The 23066-nt window shown below is 38.1% G+C and overlaps 1 protein-coding gene across 1 annotated transcript in view; it reads right to left on the minus strand.

Annotated features, from left to right (window-relative positions):
• The window catches only part of PRTG (protogenin), a 51674-nt gene extending 29755 nt beyond the window's left edge, over window positions 1–21919 (minus strand). The window contains exons 1-10 of the mRNA XM_009695266.1: window positions 21916–21919; window positions 20713–20857; window positions 19576–19709; window positions 19118–19255; window positions 17824–17982; window positions 17067–17226; window positions 16165–16412; window positions 12044–12208; window positions 10680–10985; window positions 9305–9493 (exon numbers count right to left, since the gene is read on the minus strand). Of these exons, the coding sequence (XP_009693568.1) occupies window positions 9305–9493; window positions 10680–10985; window positions 12044–12208; window positions 16165–16412; window positions 17067–17226; window positions 17824–17982; window positions 19118–19255; window positions 19576–19709; window positions 20713–20857; window positions 21916–21919 (1648 nt within the window). The remainder of the gene's footprint in view (window positions 1–9304; window positions 9494–10679; window positions 10986–12043; window positions 12209–16164; window positions 16413–17066; window positions 17227–17823; window positions 17983–19117; window positions 19256–19575; window positions 19710–20712; window positions 20858–21915) is intronic.
• Window positions 21920–23066: the final 1147 nt, after the last annotated feature.

Consider the following 23066-nt stretch of genomic DNA (forward strand, 5'->3'; position numbering starts at 1 on the left):
AGGAATGTACACAGTTGTTGGGGGGTTTTTTTGTTTGATTTGGTTTATTTTGTTGTTTTAAGAAACTTAAGAAATTATCTGGTCATTCCTGCCACTGTTAAGTTCTTCCTCCTTTTTCTCTTCAAAGAGGGGTACACAGTTCCAAGAAATTAGTCTTTACTTATTGGTCACTTTTACATTGTAGGTATTGAAATGCATACTATTACATATTCATTGTAATACTTAGAAACATTTCAAAAGCAACTTTGAGGTTTTTATTTAAAATAATTTACAACTTTCTTGATGTAAGGAGTAATCAATATGTCCTTTTCATGAAGCAAATTTTAACCTTCAGCTCCAGCAAAGGAACAATGAAACACTATTTGCATACATCCTAACTGTTACTCAATCAACATGACACAATTTCCCAACTGAATTCCCACACCGGTTTAGCTTTAAACAGTGGAATTTCTACCCCGACAACGCAGAGCAGAGACCATTTCCTGCAAGATTCTAATCGCTTTCTCACCACTGAAAATTTTACCTTTAAATACTTCGAAGACAACAAATTTTGCTTTACTATAAGCTGGCAAGTTATCTTGCCAGAGTGCAAAAAACCTCCCCCTCCTACTTCCAAGGCTTTGCAGCACCCTTGATTCCAGTTCTTCAAGTTGTGACACCATTAGTCTGATGTCCTGACAGAAACAACTGCACTCGACTCAGTTATGGGGGCAGTTGGTAAAGAGATAGACAGTCCCTAAAGAAAAAGGCAACAACCCTCCGTGCTACTGGAGTGGGCCCATAGAACGTCATCTCTCCTGTTGTCTCAGTAAAGCCTGTATCTTTACATCTTTACCTTTAAAATTGCTACAAGGCATTGTCGCATGAAATAATCAAACTTCCCTCATCCTGACAGCTCCCACTGTCTCTTTAGATAGGCTTAACTGGTTTTAGCACTCTATTTTGGTTTTTGAAGTACAGTACATTCAATCTTTATTCTGCACTTGGGTATCTCCTCCCTCACCATGTCCTTCCCCTTTAAAAAGCCACTAGCTTGGGAAGTTAAAAAGAATTACTGCAAAAGTCAAGGCATGTTTAAATGAGGATGTCAGGACTATTTTCCCAGATAAATGGGTTCAAACTGGAACAGTTCAGAGAGCATGTTTGAGAAGGTTACATAAAAACACATATTAGGCGATCTCTCCAACACACAATCTACCCATTTCTAAAAGATCTTTACTAAGAGAGCAAGAATGCACCTTTCTGACTGAAGATTAAGTGCTTAGCATGTAGACAAATAATTTTCCATGAGCTTTAGAGCCATTTCATGACTCAGCAGTTAATTCAAAGAAATCCTAGAGATTTCTCTTAGTGTCTGTCATATGTAACATTTTAATCAACTCCAAAAACAGTTATGCTGCTAATGCAGATGTTACAGATTTCACTATTCCAGCACCTACTGAAGTTGATTACTGGCTAAATCAGTAACCTATTGAGAGGCTTGATGGTGTAATTTAAAATTAACAAATACATTAAACATTAATTAAAGCTTTCCATTACAAATGAACTGTATGAAAATAATGTTTACTTTCAAAAAACAAAAACATGGCAAAAGTAACTGTGATGTGATTTCAAAAAAAAAAAAGGTTGATAAATCCAGTTTCTTTAACAGAGGCAAACTTAAATGCTGTTGGAAAGAATACATGACAAAGTAGTCTTTTTAAGAACAAAAATTAAAGTGACAATATGTAATATGATACAAATCTGCAATATTGCACAGTACAAGAGAAATAATGGCAGAACTAGGAAGGAAGGAAGGCACTACATTTTACAGATGTGGCACTTGAACTGCATAATAAGCCTCTCCTCAGCAAATCTGGTCAGAACAAGCTCATATTTATCTAGGATTCCCACTCAGTTGTGTGTAAGAGTGCTTAAATAAAGCTGAGCCAAAGACACAGTTACTGCAATGTATGCCATCCCAATAAGCTCCAACAAAGAAGTTGTTAAACACCAGCTTCAGTTTTGCTCAGTAAGAATTCAATTTACAACCCGAGTGAATCAATTTCTCATCTCAGCAGAGCATTGCAGTATTTTTCTTCCATAAGGGAGGCATGAACCAAGCGGGTGAGTCTGCAAATCAGTTTGGTCACCTCATGTTAGTATATTTGTGCTGTGCAACCTCCTGATATTCCCCGCTTGCTTGTCCTGGTGTACATCGAGCTGCACATGGACCACAAGCAGACAATCAGAAACACTGCACAAGACAGAGGTTTGATTCCTTCCCTGCCTCTGCCACCCAACCTAGTTCTTGCAGAAGCAAGAACAGTAAATCTGAATCTAAAAGGAGCTCTCTGCTACAAACACATCTAGAGAAATTACTAGCACTGACATACATTTGAAACAAAACAAGAAGTGACAATTTGTAAATTCCAACAACAAAAGAGAACAAAACCCAGTTTGATCTCTATTTACACTTACAGCCTGTAAAATGCAATATGGTTCCTTATATAAAAGAGGAAAAAGCATATCAAAGCAGCATTTGCTTATATATATTGCAGGTAAAAAAAGTTAGAGGGTAATAAAGCCCCCTCCCGTCTCTCTTTTAATCTATAAGGGTTTCTCCCCCTCCCCTTTTAAACCCTGAAAGGAAAAAAAAAAAAAGGAAAAAAAAAATATGCAGTTATGCCACATCTGCATTTGGAAGATAGGCTCCTTTAGAGTGGTGACAGGTCTGCCCTTCATGATTATGAGGTAGGGAATGTGTGTGTCTTGTTTATTGATGTGTAGTAGAAGCACACTGTTATACCTGGACTAGGCAAGAGCTCGGATTTGTTAAGTACACGTATACATAAACTGCCATGTCCACGGAAGAGAAAGAGATCACAGTTAGCTGAGGAAGACGTTGCTTTTAAACATGCCCAGTCTACTTCTAGGGCTTTTGGTTTTATTACTGAGCAATGTGACCAATTCCTCCTCCCCTCTCTCAGCAAATCCCTTATGCTTTAGCTGATAAGTAGTAGTAGCAAGCCTGTTACACACAATCAGGAGAATTGACAGATAAGAGGTTTAGTGTAAGGATCTAATCAGCATGAGTAAACACTACACTGACCCAGCTGTAAACAGTGAAATAAATGATAATATTTGTCCTGGTCACCTACTGAGCTATTAGACACTTTTCACTATGTAACAATGTAAATATAATGGCTACAGTATATACAGCATACAGTGCTATCATCTGGTTTTCCAAGGAAGAAAACTGAGCTTTTAGTTGATCTGTACTAAAGTAATTTCTGATATTTTTTTTTTTTAAACAGAGCTGTAGTTTGTTCAAATCAACATTTCATTAACTGTGGATGTCTGATCTGACATAAAATACCTCAAGCAGAAATAAAGTATATCTGTAATACTAGATTATAGTTTATTGAACACCATTTGAGAACAGTTAACTATAAAACTAAAAAAAAAAAAGTGTTGAGGGAGACCTGTATTTCTTTCACATAATTTCATGAAACTGTAGGAATGCCTGGCTCCTTGAATTTGTATGGGAATCCCAAGCTAAATTTCCACTTTAACTTATAACCAAAAAGCAGTATCAATTCCCACATACACAATTCTGGATATCCCAGAAGTTTCAGATGCAAGTACGTGAGGCTACATTTTCACACCAACAAAACCTAGGATAAAACTGAAATTACAGCCCTAGCTATCAGAAATAACTATATTAACACATGTAATGCTCTTACAGTATTCCTTCTCAATATTACAGCATTTGCAGTTCTTAATGAGAAAGATGTCATCAAAGGCACCAAAGATGTCATTAAGATTTTTAAAATTTACATTTTTTTAGCATATCCACTTGCAACATGGTGCAAATGAAATATCTGACCACCATTTCAACTGCTTTATGAAACTTCATAAGCTCTTTTACAGAATTACTACAAGAGACACCTGGGTGACATGCATCAGGCAGTTTAATTGGAGAAATGCTTTGCACTGACTCTTCTTACACACCTTTATTCAATTTCTATAGACTGTAGAATCACCTTGTCATCTTTGCTGCCCTGCACTAAAGCTTAGCTATAATCATGGTTGTAACGTGATAGAAATAGATCCAGGGGAAATTAAGCAACTGAAAGCCAAGCCTCTGGGGGAATGGTAAGTGCAGTAGATAGTTGGCTAATTCTTCAGCACAAGCCCCCTTTTCAGAGGAGAGTGCCATGCAGGGTCACAAAATGTGTCTTTGTGTCATTTAGACTTTGACAAATTCTTCACTTGTAAATTTTGTTCAAGTCGAGGAGGGCAGGGAAATGCACTTTCCCTTATCTCTCCTCTCTGCAACTGGAAAGAGGTAGGACATAGAAGAGCTTTCAGGCAGGGAAGTTTTTCTGATTAAGACCAAACTTTTTGGAGTAAATCACACAAATAAGTCTGACAGAATCTAATTATTCTTCCAAAGGAACTTGATTGGGGCAGGGCAAAATGCCACTGGCTAACGTAAAACTGGGGTACCAGGAGAAGCGGCAAGGGGTTATGATGCCCCCCCTCACGTTAAACAGCTTAGATGACCCCAGTCAGCATAGAAGCAGCTTTCCCAGAGAGAGAGCTTGCAGTCTCTCCAAGCCTCAGAGGAATCATCAACAAATTTTTTTTTAAAAGCAGATATACTCCATTTCATGGCCATCAAATCACTTGGCAGTTTCTTCCCAGTCCCCTGCAGCCTGAAAGCACCCCAAGAGCTGGGGAGGCAGCAGTGCTCCTGGGGGCTGCAGCTCCCAGCCCAGGACACTCCACTCTGCAGGCTCTCGTGGGGAGGGGCCTTCACCAGGGACAGGCCAAGGTATGCGGGCTCCCACGCTCAGGGCATTTTCACCAAAGCTAACAGACCAGTTTTTCCATCCCCTAAGGTGCCTGCCTCAAAACGGTTATTTACTGCGATATCATCTTGTATGCAACAGAAAACAAAAGAGCACCTAAGGTGCGCACATCTCTGCCACAACCCGCTTGCCTCAGGGTTTCGCGTGCATTTAGTGAGACCCTACATTAGCCTTGTCACCAAAGTGCAACTCTCAAATCCTCACTGTAACTACTATCACTCAACACAGTACAGTTCCCAGACAGCAACTATGGAAGAATGAATTAGCAGAGTGAATTCTTGCTTTCCTCCTTCCAAGCACAGAAGGCAGTAATGGCACAAGAACCTGTTGCATTCCCCCATCACCAGTAGCATTCATTTAATTAACTACTAGCATGATAAGAACTGAAAAGTTAAAAAAAAAGTTCAGAAAGGGAGACTTCCAGGCAGCTTGAAGAACAGTGTTCTTGTGTTACAGCATCAGAATTGATCATGCTTTCTTCAGTTTGTTAACCAAGATGTTGAATTTGATTTTATTCTTCCCTCGATGTAGGTTCCAGGATGAGATTCCTATCAGCATTACAACCTAGTTATGAAGAGTTCCTGGCTCCAATAAACCAGAAAAGCTTCAAACGGGTTCTTCTCAGTCACTGCCCTTCTTGTATAGGCTCTACCTTCCTACCGGTCATATACCTGCAAACACAGTGAGCTGTGACAGGCAAACAGTCCCCTAGCACAGCAGTGAGTACCAACACCATTGAGGCAGAGATGCATATGCACATGCTTAAAATACTCTTTGAAAAAAAAAATTGAAGACATTTAAAGGGGGAGATGAGCTTCTCTGGACACTCCCTTTGTTTTAACTTTCAAGCTTTGCCAATCCATCTTCTGTTGCTCAGCGAGAAGGTTCCTAACCAAACTCTTCCACCAACAAAACCCACTTGAAGTTCTGAACATGCATATTCTGAGACATTACAGAAGCAGAACCTGTACCAGCAGACTCATCAAGTCTCAAAATGGAAGACTTTCTCTTAGGGAAAGCTTTCTAGAGCAGGAGGAAGCAAAAGAAGAATTAAAAATAGAGGCAAAAATGCATGGTATGCACCCAAGGTTCTGCTCCGGTGGCAAATTCAAGTAATAATGGAATTTTACACTGGCCTAGGAAACGGCCTGCTATTGAAAAATAAATGCCAAGACCTTTAACACAAACAAATGTCTATGTGAAACTGTGGATATTTATTTTGAGAATGGCAGCCCTGACTCTGATCAGATCATTTAATTCTATTTATGTAGCAACTACCATGCTAAATAATCCAGTTTAAAAATACACAGAAGTAACTGGGTAAGACCTACACTGGAGTAAGAGAGGTCAGTTCTCAAAAAACAAGGTAGGAACCAACAAGAGATTAAAACACACAGCATAATATTTATATTGCTATATTTCATGTTCAATCATTGTAACCTATTTCACACTAGCATTGCTGATTCTGCTTTACCTATCACACTTGTCCCTCCATCAGGAGCCCTGTAGACATTTGCAAATCATTTACAGTAGTTATATCAATGGTATCAACAATCAATGCAATCAACAGTGTTTATAACAGCAATGCTAATGTTCTCTTTGATTAGAGAATATTATGCATTCTGATTTTGTGATGCACTTCAATTGCCACAGAGTAAGTGAACCATCTTCTTTAAACACACAGATTTTGCACAACTAACAGTTGTACCAACATCTGCAGAAAGTTCCATGGACAGATGTACTGACATACTCCAAATGTCACTAGAAGTCTATCTGCAGTTAATTAGCCATGCAAGAGAACAGAGAATGGTAGAGCAGCCTTAGGTCATGACAAACTAAGACATGAAGAGGCAGTGTTTGGAAGCCACATAACTTCAGTGGCAACAGACAATGCATGAGAAACTACTCCATCTTTGCCCCTGGGAAGCAGCTAATACTACTAGCATATTCTTCTAAATTAGGAATAACCTTTTCTTTTGGTCATGTTACCCAACATATATGAAAACAAAACAAAACAAAATCTTAAAACACACCTCTCCCCTTCAGGTTTCACACTTGCAGTATTGTACTAATTCCTGTAGGTCATAATGAAGACATTTATTTTAAAGAGGCTGTCAATAAATCAGTAGTTTAGTGTCCTCAGGAGAGGCAAACAGATGACAGAACATTAGTCCTCAAAGCCTCTACCCAGTTCATAAGATTCAGCTTACGATAGTCACAAAACCTAGGGCGGTGGCTTGCCTTGTTTCATCTCAAATTCTACCAGGAGGACCACTTCCTAATAAGTAATGTTGTAAATTTGAAATGCATAAATAAAATAACCTGGTCCAAATGATTTAGATTATTCACAAGAAATAAAAAGAAAACCAAATCAGTCCCTTCTTAATGTGTGGACATTGCTACAGTTTTGTGGGTTTACCTATTGCATATAATTTTACCTGCTATATTGTCCACATGTACAGCTGCCACAGGCAGAAAAAAGTTGGTTGTCTACTGTTTTCTAAGAAATAATTTAGTGTGCACAAGTATTTCAAACAGGCAGCTTCTCAATGGGCAAATACAGTAGTCAGACAGGCACTGTCACTATGAGAAGCCTGTGTGAACTTTCCAAGCTCAACATATGTAATCATCTTAGCAGTGGAAAATCACGACCTAATCAAATTTCCTATGCCAAGTGAGTCTTTCGTAGCTGTAGCAATGAATGCTTTCTTCTGTAAATGCTACAAAGCAAACAAAAATAAGAAACCAGCAAAGAAACTTCCTGTGTAAGACTTCCCATATTTGATATATACTTCAAATAACTCAATACAACCCATTAAAAATTTAAAAAAGATGACTTCTACTGAAGTGATTTGAAAAAAATACTCTTCGGTGGATTTTACCTATGGTAGTATAAATTACGCATATGTACAAAACATAAATGATGGCAATCAGATTACATGGAATGTATCATGTTTTGGCCACCTTATTTAGATACTTAGAATTATGATAAGGAATAAACACTCAACACATCACGTGCACCATGACTGAATAGTTAACTCAAGCACATGAATTCTTCCATGCCCACACTTCTTGTAGTTCAGTTAACTGTGACCATGTGAAAGTTGTAGAGTTCCTAAACTCACTTTGCTTTTGTTTTCCCTCTGTCTACATGCTTACTGGAAAGAAAAAAACAATAAAAACACACAGGCAATACACATTCTAACATAATTCTGTAAAATGATATTTTAATCTAAGGAGGATTAGTATACTGAGAAAATTCATGTGATGCGGATCACAGAGTTAATAAGTTTGCATGTGTCTGAAATTACTGCTTTGTAACTGCATAATGAGAAGACAAAAAAATGCATTTATGTCCCAGGACACACAGACACCACATCCTTTCAACCGACTGCTCTTTTGTTTCACAGCTCTGTTAAACAGTCAGCTGCTGCCAGATGCTCTGGCTAGAAATGGTCACAGATGGTCAGTTGTCCAGTTAACAGACCAGAATGCTCTCCTCAAATCTCCCCTAAAATAGTATCTCAACTGTATGCAGCAGATGAGAATATCTGAGCATGGTCAAGAGGCCATTTGACCTAGTTAAGACTCCAGGTCAATTTTGATAATTTAGTCAAGATTAATTCTCCACACTACCCCTAAGTAAACTATCTCAACACACTTTGAACACTAAGCGTCAAGTCCTATGTTAGTTTTACATTACATTATAGATCACATCTTTTTATGAAAGAAATTCTCAGTCATATATGTAATCAGAAGCACCTTCTACCTAGGGATGATACTAACACATCTGTACTAATACACATCACAAGAGCTACAGGAGGAAACAAGAGTCAGGTGATCAATGGAAAGACTCCAAGGGGACTCAGCAAGCTCTGTGCCCTAATCTTTGTGCTCAGTCCTGGAAATATGTACCAGTACTCCTTAAAAATATTAACAGGAGAACAACATGCACAAGGGCTACTTGTTACTACGGTGAGCAAGCAGTGCTTGTTGTACAGTATAGCTGTGACAAAGGCTACAAATAACAGAGGAATAGGCTAGAAATACCAGAGAAAAATCTTTGTTACTTTGTATTAATTTTCACTGTTACCAGATCAGGCAAAAATACACAAAAGCTGAAAAAAATGCATATTAAACTGAATATTAAAAAGACATGTCATTTACTAGCAGTATTTACCAACTGTAAGTTCTTTATCTTGTATTGAGCGTCCTTCTTCCAACTTACACAAGATTTACAAGATCTGGTTATCTAAGTGTTGTGCCACACATTTTGAGAGAGGATTATTCCATCAGCAGCGTAACTCAAGCTTGCAAAGCTTATTGCTGGGAAAATAGATGGCCAAACCTAACGCTGTTGCCTTACAGGTCTAATGATTTAAGCTCTCTAAGATGTCCTTTGAATTGACTGTCTTCCAGAACAATTAAGAAATATTTTATATACTCACCTAAACCACTGACAGTATACTCAAGATCACCGGCATCCAACAGAATTGGTCCATTCTCCTGTTGTCCTTCTTCCTTGTAATACAGCTTGTACCCTTGAATAGTTGCAGTGTCCTCAGAGTCCTGCTGCCACTGTACTGTAATGGTTGTACAGTTCATTGGTTCCAAACGCAGCTCAGGAGACTTCGGTGCTGGTTTTAGAGAAATATATATAACATTCTTACATTCTAGAGACAACTAATTTTCATGCAAAAATCTGGGTGCTCACCAGTCCAAAGTTCACTCAAGACTTTGATTCTAGCTCATCTGTGTACTCACATAATTATTTTTTTATTATGATGTCTGATTCCCTATAAGCTAATCTAACAACTTAATTTAGGATAAATCAGAATAGAAACATTTTTTAAATCTGCATCTTAATTAAATTTATAAGATAGTTATAAATGAAAATACCCCAATGATTGTTACAAAATTACCCCGTTTTCAACTGAGACAGAGTAAATGTGATTAACAATAACATCGCACTTCATCAAGTACTAATAATTCCTTATAGCAGTCAAAACTCAATGAAATCCAAAGTGGATGGATGTGGACTACAGCTAAGAAATCGAGTTACAAATTCAAGTTTACACCTTTTTCAAGCTATTCATGCAAAACTGAATGCTCTTCTGCATAATATTACTAAATAACAATGTAATCCAAAACTCAATTATAAAAACTTAAATTAGACTTCAAATATCATGACAATTTGCATATTCAAAACATACATGCATATTGTTTGTAATACAGACATACATGCGTCAACTCAGATCCTTTAAGTACCTGTACACACTGCTAATGTGTAATGTCCCAATCTGTGGAATGGTATTTTATACTGAACAACAATGGAGTTTGAGGTTGTTGGATTTTTTTATTCAAATTATACAGAACAGAAGAAAACTGTGTTATCACTGGAAACGAGTCTACAAGGTAAAACATTTGAGCAGCTCACAAACTTGAATTAAAGTTTCCTGCCACCATGTCAAACATGTGAACATCAACATGTGGAAACAATCAAAGTTTGACACCAAAATAATATATCAGCTTTTCCTTCTCCTGTCACGTATAAGGCCTTTCACAAGACAGATTAGTTCCTCTTCAACTTTTGATCCTGAAACTATGTATTAACTGCATTCAATTTATTAAAGGAATCAGAAGGTTTTGCAGATTATGTACAGAATCATGGTTAGAACAGTCTTTTCTAGATCACCAGAACAAGAACATGTAATGACAAAACTTATTACACATCTTCGCACTACCTGTCAGAAAAAATTGTGGCGTTCAGATGAAGCATGCAATTAACCCCATCTCTAGGCTGCTGGTAATGTTAAGAATTACCTTTCACACTTGTAGCTTTGGGAGTCCGGTGGGAAGTCCACAAAGATGCCTCTCCCCAGCCAATCCTTGTTGCAGCAGTGATACGAACCAAGTACACACTGTCAGGCCTCAGGCCTTCGAGGAGATACTCATCTGAAGTTCCTGGAAGCTCCAAGACTTGGATTTTGGTCTCTGTGCTGAGGCGGAAAGACAGACGGTACAGGACCACCTGACCTCTCCTGTATTTTGCAGGAATTGGCAGCCAAGAGATGAGAATATCTGTAGGACTCCTGCTTGTCAAACTAATTTCAGGAGCTCTCAAGGGAACTAAAGAGGGAAAGACAAAGTTTTTGAGCTCAGGGAAAAGAGAGCTGGAAAATTCTTATCTGACACCTTAGCCTGTGATGAGGTACCAGTAATATAAGAGTAAATAATCCAAGAACTTTTGTACATTCTTATTTTAAGGATAACTTGACACTGCTCATACTTCTCACCTTCTGCATGCAGTATAGCCTTAGCAAGCTCCTTTCTGTAAGACCCTCAACATTTTCTTCTCTTATTGCTGCCAGCAGTAAGCAAAGGCAATCAGCACCTTACTGTTCTGACAAACCAACTGTCAAGTTTAGACACAGCAGCTTAAATGGAGAGTCTGGACAACAACCTGTACTGTTGAAGACTCAGTGCATGTTTTCTTCCACCAACCACATAATGAGGGTAGTAACTGCTGGCAAAAAGACAGGCAGACAACTGGAACTGGCAATGTTCCACACTGCCAAAGCTTAAACCTGTCAGAATTTATTAATCAGTTCTAATGAAATTTACTAAACAGTTTGTTGTTGCCATGATGTTCAGATTAGTTAAATCACTGCACAGAAATAGGTCAGTAGGGTCTTTTATGAAATTCTGATTCTACTAACAAGCACACAGACAAAAAAAACCCATAAACAAAAAAAATTACTTTTTTTTCATATAGCAAGTTTTTATTCCAAATTTTCCTCCAAAATTTGAAAAAGATGCAGTGGGTGTGCATGTTTGATTCATGTTTCAGATGTCCAAGAGAGAGTCATAGATACTAAATTCTACACTATCATCAAATTCTCAACACTGAGGGATTTCTTAAAGATCTAGAATAGTTATTTACATGATTTAAAGAAAAGTCTTTCAATTTAGAAAAAGACACTGTGTAATATACAATGTTGCCCTGTCAGAATGTTATTTAATTCTAATTCCTTTCATTAGCTGGCTCAGTCTTACATTGGACGTATCCAGGAGTCTCACTGATGTCAATGGAAATTCGGGATCCTCAGGAGCTGCTAGCACTGGATTGCACACTTCTATTCAGCGCAAATAAAAACGTTCACCTAAATCAGTGGTATTTGTCTTACCATCTTCAAGGGTGTGCTGAGTCACATGATCTGACATCTGACTGGCTCCCAGAGGCATATAAGCCACAATATAGAAGGTGTAGTTGCTGGCTGGTTCCAAGTCATCAATAATGTAATGGGTTGTATCATTTCCAATGACCACTTGGTACTCTTCGTTATTTAAACCTGGCATAGAAATAGAGTTACACAAACAAAAATTCCTGACAATCCTTAAACATCACAGTATCTTGGCTTTAAGATCTTACAAAGTTATTCCATGTTCTTCAGCAGCCTACCTGCTCTTTTATGCACAGGAGTAACTGTGTCTTGCTGTGGTGTAGATTACGGTGTTTCAGGATTTTCCTGAATAAGGGATCCTGAATGCAATTCTAAACCCTATTTAGAATTAGTCACAACAAACTGTGCCCAATGTACAGTAACACAACAGACAAGCTCTAATAGCTTATCATTCATACTGAGCTTCTAAATCTATTTGTTTAGGGTCAGGGAGGTTTTTTTCAACACCTATTTACAGAGCCTTTCTATAGCAGACTGCGAGGAATGCAAGGGCTCCACTCCATCAAAAACAAAACAAACACCCCCCCAAAAAAGAAATAAACAGAAAGAATCTATTCAGCAAAAGGATCTCATTTTAGCCCTGTGAATTCTATTACATTTGATTGACACATTTTTTTCTTTAATTTGGAGAAAGGCCAATAAGAACAGATCAGAATGGGTTTCAAAAACGTTTGGCTCCTTAGTGAGCTGTTAAAAAAAAAAAAAAAAGAGAGAGAAAGAAAGAAAGAAAAAAAATTCTCAGCAGTTCACATTAAAATACGCATAGCAATGCATGCAGCAATCCTTGTCTTTGTTGGGCTTTATTCCTATAGAGGAAGGCTATAAAGTGGAATAAGTGTGGTGAAAGCTGCTGTGTTAACGAACAATTCACACCAAGTGCATGTCAACTTAATCAAAACTCTGTAAAAGCCAGCTCCTCCTCTTCACAACTGAATTTATAAACAAAACGAAAGGCAAATTCCACCATTAAGTTTTCCCACATTTATGAATTAACTTGATAGCATTTTAATTAGACAAGATTACGAGCATCTCACAACAGACTAGCTAATGGCTTGTTAATTAGGAATTGCAAGGCACGATTTCTGACCTGCTAAACAAGATCCTTGAGCTCAAATTAAAAGGACTTGTTCTCTCATTGAATGGATTGCTAGGCCTCATGCAGAGGCCCTAATGAAACAGCCATAATAGAGAACAAGGCTTGCCTTCCACCACAATCAGTGTTCCCTTTGTGCCTTTCCTAAATCGCTAACAAGGAATTAACACACTCCAACATGCACGCTCATCAGACCCTTATTCTTCTTGCTGCTATGACCCCGATTTGAATGTAAAATATTCTGCTTAAAGAAGCAAAAAACAAAACAAAACCACAAAAACCCACCTGTTAGTTTCTTCAACTAACTTGACTAAAACACTAACTTCTTTTTTTTTTTTTTTTTTTTTTTAAAATAGGGAAAAGGACCTGAACCTGTTTTTACAGTGAAACATCAGAATACTCAAGTTGTGAAATTAAACGATGAGTGATGGTACCTTTTGCATTCAAAGCACCTACGACATTGTGAAGTCTACAGAAAAAAACTCTACAAAACTGCCTATGATTCGTGTGTCATCCAGTTTTCCTTTCTGTTTAAAGTTTATGGAATCATAACCATAAGTACAACTTAGGAGACTTAGCAAGCACTGTTCTTCTTTGGCAATAAAATGGTTTTTACTCACACCAACAAATGTAGTTCCTAACTAAAACAAGAGCACAATATATGAACATAAATGTATAAAGTAAAAAGTTAAAAAGTTAAACCTTAGAAGTTTTAAGCAAGTAAGATATACTGTAGTTAAGTCAGATATATCTGAGATAATTTTTAATCTTCATTAGATTCTGAAAGAGGATGTGAGGGCAGACTGGGGAAATACAGATTGAAAGGAATAATGAAAGCAACACATTCATACGAACTATTTACATTAATACATAAATATCCAGAGTTCTTACAGAGTAAATAAGGTGTTGACAATGTCAACAGCCTACATTAGCACCTCTGTGGCCTGGTATGGTATGAACGTTAAAAAAATTTTCCTTAATATTTAATTTGCATTTCTTTAAATATAGCTGCTTCTAAATTGACATTAAAGAGATGGCTGATGTGATACTTTCTCACAAAGGCATTTTCCAGGTTTTTAATAATGCCTCTGATATGTGGGCAACATCCTCAGAAAGGTGTACAGACTATCACTTAGAAAGCCATTATTTTTACAGAAGTGCAGTCCACTAGCCTTTGAAGCTCAACATTTTTTCTATGAAATGAAAAAAAAGTGGGTTTATGTCCTGATGCAGATCTTCTGGTACTACCCAATCATGTTACCAAAGAAAAAATGCATGCAAATCATTTAACATTTTTATTCCCATCACCATAATTACTCCTTTTAACACAGTTCTCCACACTCTCCCTGTGTGGATTTCTTTACTAATGCAAAAGCATGCACAACAGCATTATATTAAATAAAGTAAATATCACAAGATAGTCTGGAAAGATGAGAAAATGAGTATTTCAGAAAGCGAGTTCAAATAAATAAGTTTTTTGTTTGGTTATTACTTTCATTTGGAGCTTGTTTTGTTTTTTAAATCAAGACAAGCTACAATGTCATTTCACAAGATACAACCTCTGGATAGCCAAGCAAATAAGGTAGGGATTGCAAAACAATTTTGCAGACAATACATTTCAGAAGATACCTCCTTTCACTACTGTGTGAGAGTATTTCCTGTGCAAATACACACTTCCCTAAGGACAGTTTTCTAGTTGTCTTTGAAGTTACAGGGTCTCTGCTCTCTACACTGGCACCGGACACACAATTACCCAGATACCTTATCTAGTGTGACTTTATTCATATTAGCTTTAAGAGGGGGTTGTGAGCACAATACCTCAGTGACTGAAAGTGTAGGAGGTAATTTCCCACACCTCTTGTCCTCTGTATCTTTTAAAACTCTCTCCTTCCTTCCTTCCTTCCGACAAAATTCTCTTGTGTCCTGAAATACCCCACTTGCAAAAGCAAAGTCAGCTATTCCTGCATCACTATTAGAGTAATTAAGTTGTCCTTCCTGTCTTCTGCTTCTGCTTAGCAGATGGCAGACTGGTATTCCACACAGAGCTGAGCATCTGCAGTCCTGTCCTTGAATAAACCACTTACTGAATAGAAATGGAAAAAGAAATCACGCCTAGAAAACAGAGCGGCATCGCAGCTTAGTTTAAGCCATGCACCTAACAAATTTTCAAGTCATTTGGCAATCACTTCTCCTGCTTATGAAAAATGCCTGTTTTCTACCACCTTAAAGATTACCTTAACTTAAAGCAACTACATAATGCTAAGGGATTTTAAAATATCTAGTTGCTCATTTTTATTCCAACTATCCATTCCCTTCTAAATAGGAATTAATATATCATTTCAGAGACTAGGATAAAGCGTTCATGGCTGTTTCAGCATATTTTAGAGTTTAAGTATACTTTTCTCATTATAGCAGACCAAGAGGTAAAAGGAGAGTGGATTTTACCATTTGGCCAACATTCATTCTAAGAGAAGATAGTTAAGCCAGTAAAGTATCAATTATTCTACTCCAAAATATACCAAAGCCAGTAAAGTCACAAGAATTTGGGGATCTAGACAAAAGAGCTGTCTCTGGTGAAAAGTTCAACTGTGAGGATCCTGCTGTATGCCCTGTCCTTCCCTGACAAGCACACACATGGAAGGGAGTAAGCAGAAGCTCCTGCTGAGTACAGGGAGAAACTCAGATAGTGTATGGAGTCCCCAGGTTTTAAAGTCCATTCTTAACTTCAAAATCTGCTTACTGGAGCAATCGGACAAGGGTGAGTTGGAAGAATGCTCAATCTGACAAATGAGATAATGTGGCAAAAGCATTTTACCCCAACCATGCCTGTTGATTACAATACATGTTTATATGCTGATATGCTCTGATGCAGCCCTGGTTATGAACCATTCAAATTTGAGAGTCTTTGCAAGGACATTCAAGTTCTTACCACATACAAGTAGTTAAATAGTATTTAAATCAAACTGCTTACCTTCTGCTTTCATGTAATGCACGGAGTATGCAATCACCTTGTCTGAATTATACAGTGGCCTCTCCCACGCTAGCAGGATCGCTGAGCTTGACATCGTTTCAGCATGGACATTGTAAGGTGCACTGGGCCTGTCTTCTGACATGACTACAGTAAGCCTGGCCCTGGAGAGAATAGATCCCTGGCTATTCTCAGCCATACACTGATAAATGGCATCATCTTCAGGAATGATCTGGTTAATCACCAATTTACTGAATCCAAAAGGAAGAAAAAGGGGAAAAAAAAGCTCACATCTTGGATAAACTTAGCTCTACATAATGCAACAACAGTTACGTTTGCCTCTGCTTCGTGAGTTTAGTGCAATTCACTTACGTGCCACAAACTCTTCTATTAGAAATGGATGTGCAGCTGTGAAATTTGGCAACTTGTAGTGTTCCTCAAAACTTGCCACGTTTATGTTTATGCCTGCAAAGCTAGGCACAGTGAAAACAAACCTGTAAATCTATTCCCCGTCTGCATAAAGCAGAACCTTAGGGCTGTCATTTCTTAACCAACTCTTTAATATGAGCTGCTCACTCTACAGAAGTAGTGAAATGGAGCCTCAAACAACTAGCAAGATTCTAGTCTCTGCCACACCACTGTAAATCTAGAGCAACTTTGTGGTGAAACTCTTCAGTTCCCCCGCTCACCCCCCAGGTAAGGCAGTGATCACAAAAGCTTTGTTAAGGATTTTAGGTATTGACTAATCTGCATTCCTTCTGCCAAGGAAAGGTCCATAACTACATTTAATGTCAAATTTCATGTTTACTTGAGTTATATATTGCTTGGCTATATTTAGTTACTGTAATTTCATCCTTTGGTAGCACAACACTAGCACAGCTCTCATACAGCAATTGTAATCTTACCTGTTGTACATTTTTATTCTACCATTGGAGTGTATTCTCCTTCCATTTTTCAACCATGAAATTTTTGGGGCAGGATTTCCTTCTGCCTGACAAGCAAAACGAGCAGTACCAGCTCTAGGCCTCGTTAAACTTTCTGGCCATTCCACAAATGAAGGTGGAGCTACAGATAAGTAACAAGGGAGGGGGGGGCAGGGAGGAAATCAAGCAAGGACAGTCAGAATAATAATGAATTTTCCATGCACAAACCTCTCTCCTCAGGCCACTCAAATATATATATACCCATGCAGAAAGCACATTCCATGTAAACAAAGCACATTTGTTTAAAGATACATACTATCTGTACAGATAGTAACATTTCTACACATTTTTGTTCATGCATTTATGCATACAAATAAATCAAACTCCAGCCTACGACATACTGCTCACAAAGCATACATATATAGTACATATTTCTGCTTTGTTACAGGATTCTTTTCTGTGCTGAAAGCCTGTCTTCGCAGAGCAAATATTGCACCTGCGTATCTCCAAGTGCAACTGAAGAGCTAGCTTATAACTCAAATGTTGAGAATCTGACACTTTTCATCTAAGTGAACAGACAGAAGGCGGCAGCCACAGTTCTGTGATCTGTTTCATCTCTGCAGTCTCCCTAGAGCCCTTGGTGCGCTATGTTTGAGATAAAAATTCAACCTAGTAGATAGCACAGCTCAAGACAGATACAAGATGTTGAAACACACTGTGGAAGTCAAAGCAGGCTCACCCAGCACAGTGAGAGTTGCCATTGCTACCGTGAAGTTTCGTGTGCCTGGAATAGTGGCTCGACAGACATACACGCCTGCATGTTGCACCTTTATGTCAGAGATCATGAGGTTCCCACTTCCAAGGACACGAGTATTGAAGACGTCAATGGACTTATGGTCTATTGGAGAAAGTGGGAGAAGTGCGGTTACAAGGCTGTCCAATGTACCTAAATAACTTATCTAAACAGAGTCGCCTAGGCAGTAATGGCATAGATTAGAGTTTAAATATCAAAAGATGCAAGGGGAAGTCACAGATGAGCTTTCAGAGGTTTCAATTTTGAATTTGCTTTGCCCTTCACTCTAGCTATCCAACCATTCAGATGGTTGGGTCTCACCACTTGGTAAGCGGTTTACATCTGAAATTCACCATCACAGCTAAAAAAGTTAACGCCATTTTCCTAGTTAGCCTCCCCAATTGCCTTGCACTATGATTCAGTTCATCATTACCAACATCCACATCATCTTTACAAACAGGGATCATCTGTCTCCTTCTGAATTATGCTAGGGATAAAATGAGTACATTTGATTACCATGTGTTTTCTTCTGTTTTCACAGTAAATGCTCTATGACTGTTAGGTAACTTTTTTCTAACTTGTTTGTCTATAAGAGCCACTGACTCAACTAGGAAAGATATGTTTATTGGTCCCACTTTTAGAAATAAAAATGTAGGAAAACTTTTCATGATTTGCTTCTACAGGTACAGTCCTGACTTTCACCTTTAGGGGCATATCAGAATAAAAACAGAGGTAGTTTTCATGGAAAAATGCGATGCACTGACAAATGTTATTATCCTTATTGCATTCCCTCTCTTCTCCCCTTCCAGGCAGACTACTTAACACCAGGTCCAAATCACATTCACATAGTGCTTCTAAGAAGAAGATGGGGAGAAACATTTACAGGATTGTTTCATAGGATGCAAACACCTCAACCTGCCCTAACTCACCATCGATTCTATTCTGAGTCACAGATCCCTGGAAGTCACCACCTACCTGGCACTTCACCCACACTGCACCGAGGGCAGTGCGGGATTGACAGCAGAAGCCAGGAGTCCAAAGCCTCAGAAAACCTCAGAGCTTCTTAAAAGCAATTTGGAAGTATGCAACTAAAAGCGTTTCACTTATCCTACCCTAACCTACTCATCATTACCTACTACATGAAGCCTCAGAACAGTAACCTAATTGCTGAAATACTTTCTTTCCAGTTTCACTTCCTCTCCACAGGCTAAAGGTTGTATGCTGTAATTTTAAGACCTACCTAACCGGCTCCATGAGATGATTGGCTTTGGATTCCCTGTGGCTACACACTCCAGTATGACAGTTTGATGAAGAGATGCTGTAATGTTTTGAGGACCAGCTATTATAGATGGCTTGTGAAAAGGCTTCAAGTCTGAGGCTTTGGAGGGAAAAAAAATATTAAAAAAAGAAAAATATCAAAGAAAGCGAGAACAATTCAACAAAAACTCAATTAAATATGAAACAAAACATGACTTTTTTTTAAGGATGCTTAAAATTAAATTTACATCAAAGTCGTATTTCAGTAATTGTGGAAACCTACATTGAACAATATTTTGGCCACAAGATACAAGCAAGCAAAATTATTATTTGAGGACGTGGTTCAGAGGACAGTTACAGCTCTTCAACACATGTAAGTGTTTTTGCTATAATGTAAAACAGAATAAAATACCATTGAAAAAAATCTCACATAGTAAGTACCTGGAATAACACTCAGCACTGCCTCAGTGCTTTTACGTCTATTGGCTATTGTTGTGGCAACACATCGATAATTCCCAGCATCCTTCTGTTCAACACCATAGATTTGAAGAACTCCTGTAGGTAGAGCGGTTATCCTGTCACAGAAACAAACAAACAAATGTAGATAAATGTTCAGCCAGTGAACACCATCATAGAATTAACTACTTGATTTACAAACAGCCATTGCTACACTAACCTGGGAACAGCAGGCTGGAGACTCAAAAACATTCTCTATACATGACTCACCACCCCGCATTTCTGAACTACAGGCGAGATTCCTCCCAGCACCATGATGAGAGCAGAGGAATTTGCTTTCAACAAGCAGATCTTTCTCACCCTCAGAAGCAACCATCTCAACCTTCTTCAGCCAGCTACTACATTCACACTATTCAGGTTGGCTGATTTTGGCAGCAATTTCTGATATACTGGCGTAACTGGTACATGGTTCCCAGAAACCCACCTATGCTTTCAATTTTTATGTTTCTCTTTTTACCTTCCTTTGCATGCTAGGTGTCTTAGACATGTTCAACAAGTTACATGTAGAGAAGGATGGGAGTAGATCAGCGAATACAATCTGGACAGGGAAAGCATCTAGCAGAGCGCAAGCTGTATGCTTCAAGTTAATCAATACAAGAGAAGTCCCCCTGCGCAGAATTTCCCTAGCATGAAGTGTTTTAACTCAGTTTTCTATACATATAATTCTTTACTGGCCCTCTATAGAAAAACAGGTTCAGCATCAATTCCTCTGTGAAAGCAATCTTGCTAGTTAAAACTAACACCACAGCCAGAGTCCGCCTATTCCGTATCCCACAGCAACTCCCATTCCTGAGGATGACTTGCATACAAAATTCACGAGTAACAATTCATAGGTCAATGATTGCTGTGTAGACAATAGCAAGTGATTCTGGTCTGCACTCATAACACCCATTTAAAATTCATTAACAACATAACTATTACTAGCTATTTTAATAATTGACATACTATACACATGGAACCTTTTTTATGTAATGGCATTGCAAGTATTCAGATTTTCTTCTTGTAGCAGTCTCAAAATTATCACAGAAAATAAATGACATTTTAAAATGTGTAACTACATACCTATCCATGACTAAAGGTAAAGTCGTTCGATTCACTTCCCATGTCACTGTGGCAGGAGGGTTTGCTGTTATTTTACAGGCAAATCGAGCTACTCCACCTTCTTGGACCTCAGTTGAAAGTGGCTGGACTTCAAATGCAGAAATAGCTAAAAATAAGAGAACACTGAATTTAAAGGACTACAGCAAGGAAAAATTCCTGGCTAAACCAAGCTCCAGATCATAGATCAACTTGCAAAAATACCCAGAAATACTTCAAATAGTCCTCTTTTCTACATGCAAAGAAAGATAGGTCTAATTACCTCGTCAACTTTGCTTGATAGCATGGTTTCTTTGGTTGAAGGTTTACTTAAAATAACCTGGCTTTAACCTAATTCAGCAAAAAAACGTTTCAATGAAAATGACACCCTCAAATAGAATTAAGCATACAAATTGACTAGCATGCAGCTGGAAAGCTTATCAATTATTAAACTAATGAAGTTCATGTCAATTCAACTAGTTTGGGACTGGACCCATTACACTTCAAAAAAAAAAATAAAAAAATTTGACCGCAATAGAAAATTTCCAAAACTACATTTGGTTCCTGACAGTCATAATTTAGTCCTTTAGTAAAACCGACTTTAGTAAAAGCATTAGCAGAGTTGTACAAGTTCATGTTTGACAAGAAAAAGAAATCAAAACCAAAAAAAAGATCTGAAAATAAGTTTAATTATGTTAAGAACACTTTCATCCCAACAATCCGAGCTGTCACCAACTGGATGCCTGATGCATCAATGTAATTTTGAGCATTTATAGCTTAAGGAGTTCACAAAATTGAGCCAACTCAAGTGACAGATCAATAAATACCTTCCAGATAAGAGACACCTAAGAAATTGATCAGTAGTTGGATTTCTTTGCTCAGAAAATAAAAGCCAAAGGGAAAGGAAGGCAAAACGCTCTAATTAATTGCTTATTTACTGCTACTTACAACATACCTAAACAGAAAGAACAACTCTTCAGAGGCAACTCCTTTTGGATAACTCACAACATAGGTAATTCCACACACATTTCCATCCCCTGTAACTGCAGGGGGAACAATCTCTGCATAAACTCAATAGTACTGATTTGGGTTTTTTTAAAAAAAAATCAGATTTCAAATAAATTTCTGCTATTATATAAATTATAGAGAAACCTGATTTCAATAGACAAACCAATATTAGTAAGTTACCCATCTCTTAACATTCAAGTTTTATGTTGAAAGAATTCCTCTATTTTACTTGCTTATTAATTGAAATTATTTTTCGTCCTGTTTACTCTAACATGTTCTCAATAATGCCATTCTGCATATAGGACACATATAGTACTGATGGACATCAAGCACTCAAAAACCTTCCCCCCCCCCCCCCATCATTTTAATACTACTGCATAGCATCAATAGATTAATATTGCAGTGCAAAGAAAATGTGACATCACCCAGTTGCTTTCCCCTCCACACACAAATTAACTCCTAACGCGGGCCTAACTACATAACTTAAAAGACTCCTCTTACTGGTATACCTATTTCACTTCCCAGGTCAGAATAAATTCTTTTTTTGCACTGCATTCCTGTAGTTGCATCAGCACTGCAGGAATGAGCACTCCTAATCATATCAGCAGAGTGAAAGCATTGTAGCTTTGTGAGCAGACCTCCCAAAGGTTGTGATTAACAAGACAACTGAACCACCTTGTACAGCAAAACCACCTGAAAGCAGTTGCAGCCACATGACGCAAACACCATGGCCATTGGAAACTAGGTCTGGTACCTCAAATATGACCCAGACTCCCAGGATGCAATCAGAGATGCTCTTGGTATCCCTCTTTATGACCAGTCCCGTGCTTTTGGCAGCAGGTCCCCACAGCTCCAGCACACTCTGCAGTCTGTTCCCTATCCACCTTCACCTTAGACCTTAACCTCTCTCACCAGCAGAATTTAACCCAGTTCCCTGTGTTCCACTTTTTGTTCTTTCTTTCACTTTTGAGCAGCACCAGGTTGAAGAACAAACAAACAAAAAAACCCACAACTTGCATACATATGTTACAACATAAGTCTTACATTTAAAGCCTGTTGCAGGGAGACACAAAACCAGTTCTCCCCTTAAATAGATTTCCTTTTGATTGCTAAGGAATCATCATCAGGAAAAAAAAAAAAAAAAAAAAAGACGACTTAATAGTTCTTTGCCTACCAGAGTTCAGCTTCACAGAACAGAAAGACTCAGTACAAGTCAAATAACCTGCACATATACCAGGTTGTTCCCATAACTCTAAACTGTCTGGATTTGCTTTCTGCTGAATTTGATGCAGTCCAACTCTCCTGTAGTTTTCCACCACAGGTAGAAAAGA

This window comes from Cariama cristata, unplaced genomic scaffold, assembly GCF_000690535.1.
Source record: "Cariama cristata isolate BGI_N322 unplaced genomic scaffold, ASM69053v1 scaffold21462, whole genome shotgun sequence".
NCBI classification, from domain to species: Eukaryota; Metazoa; Chordata; class Aves; order Cariamiformes; family Cariamidae; genus Cariama; species Cariama cristata.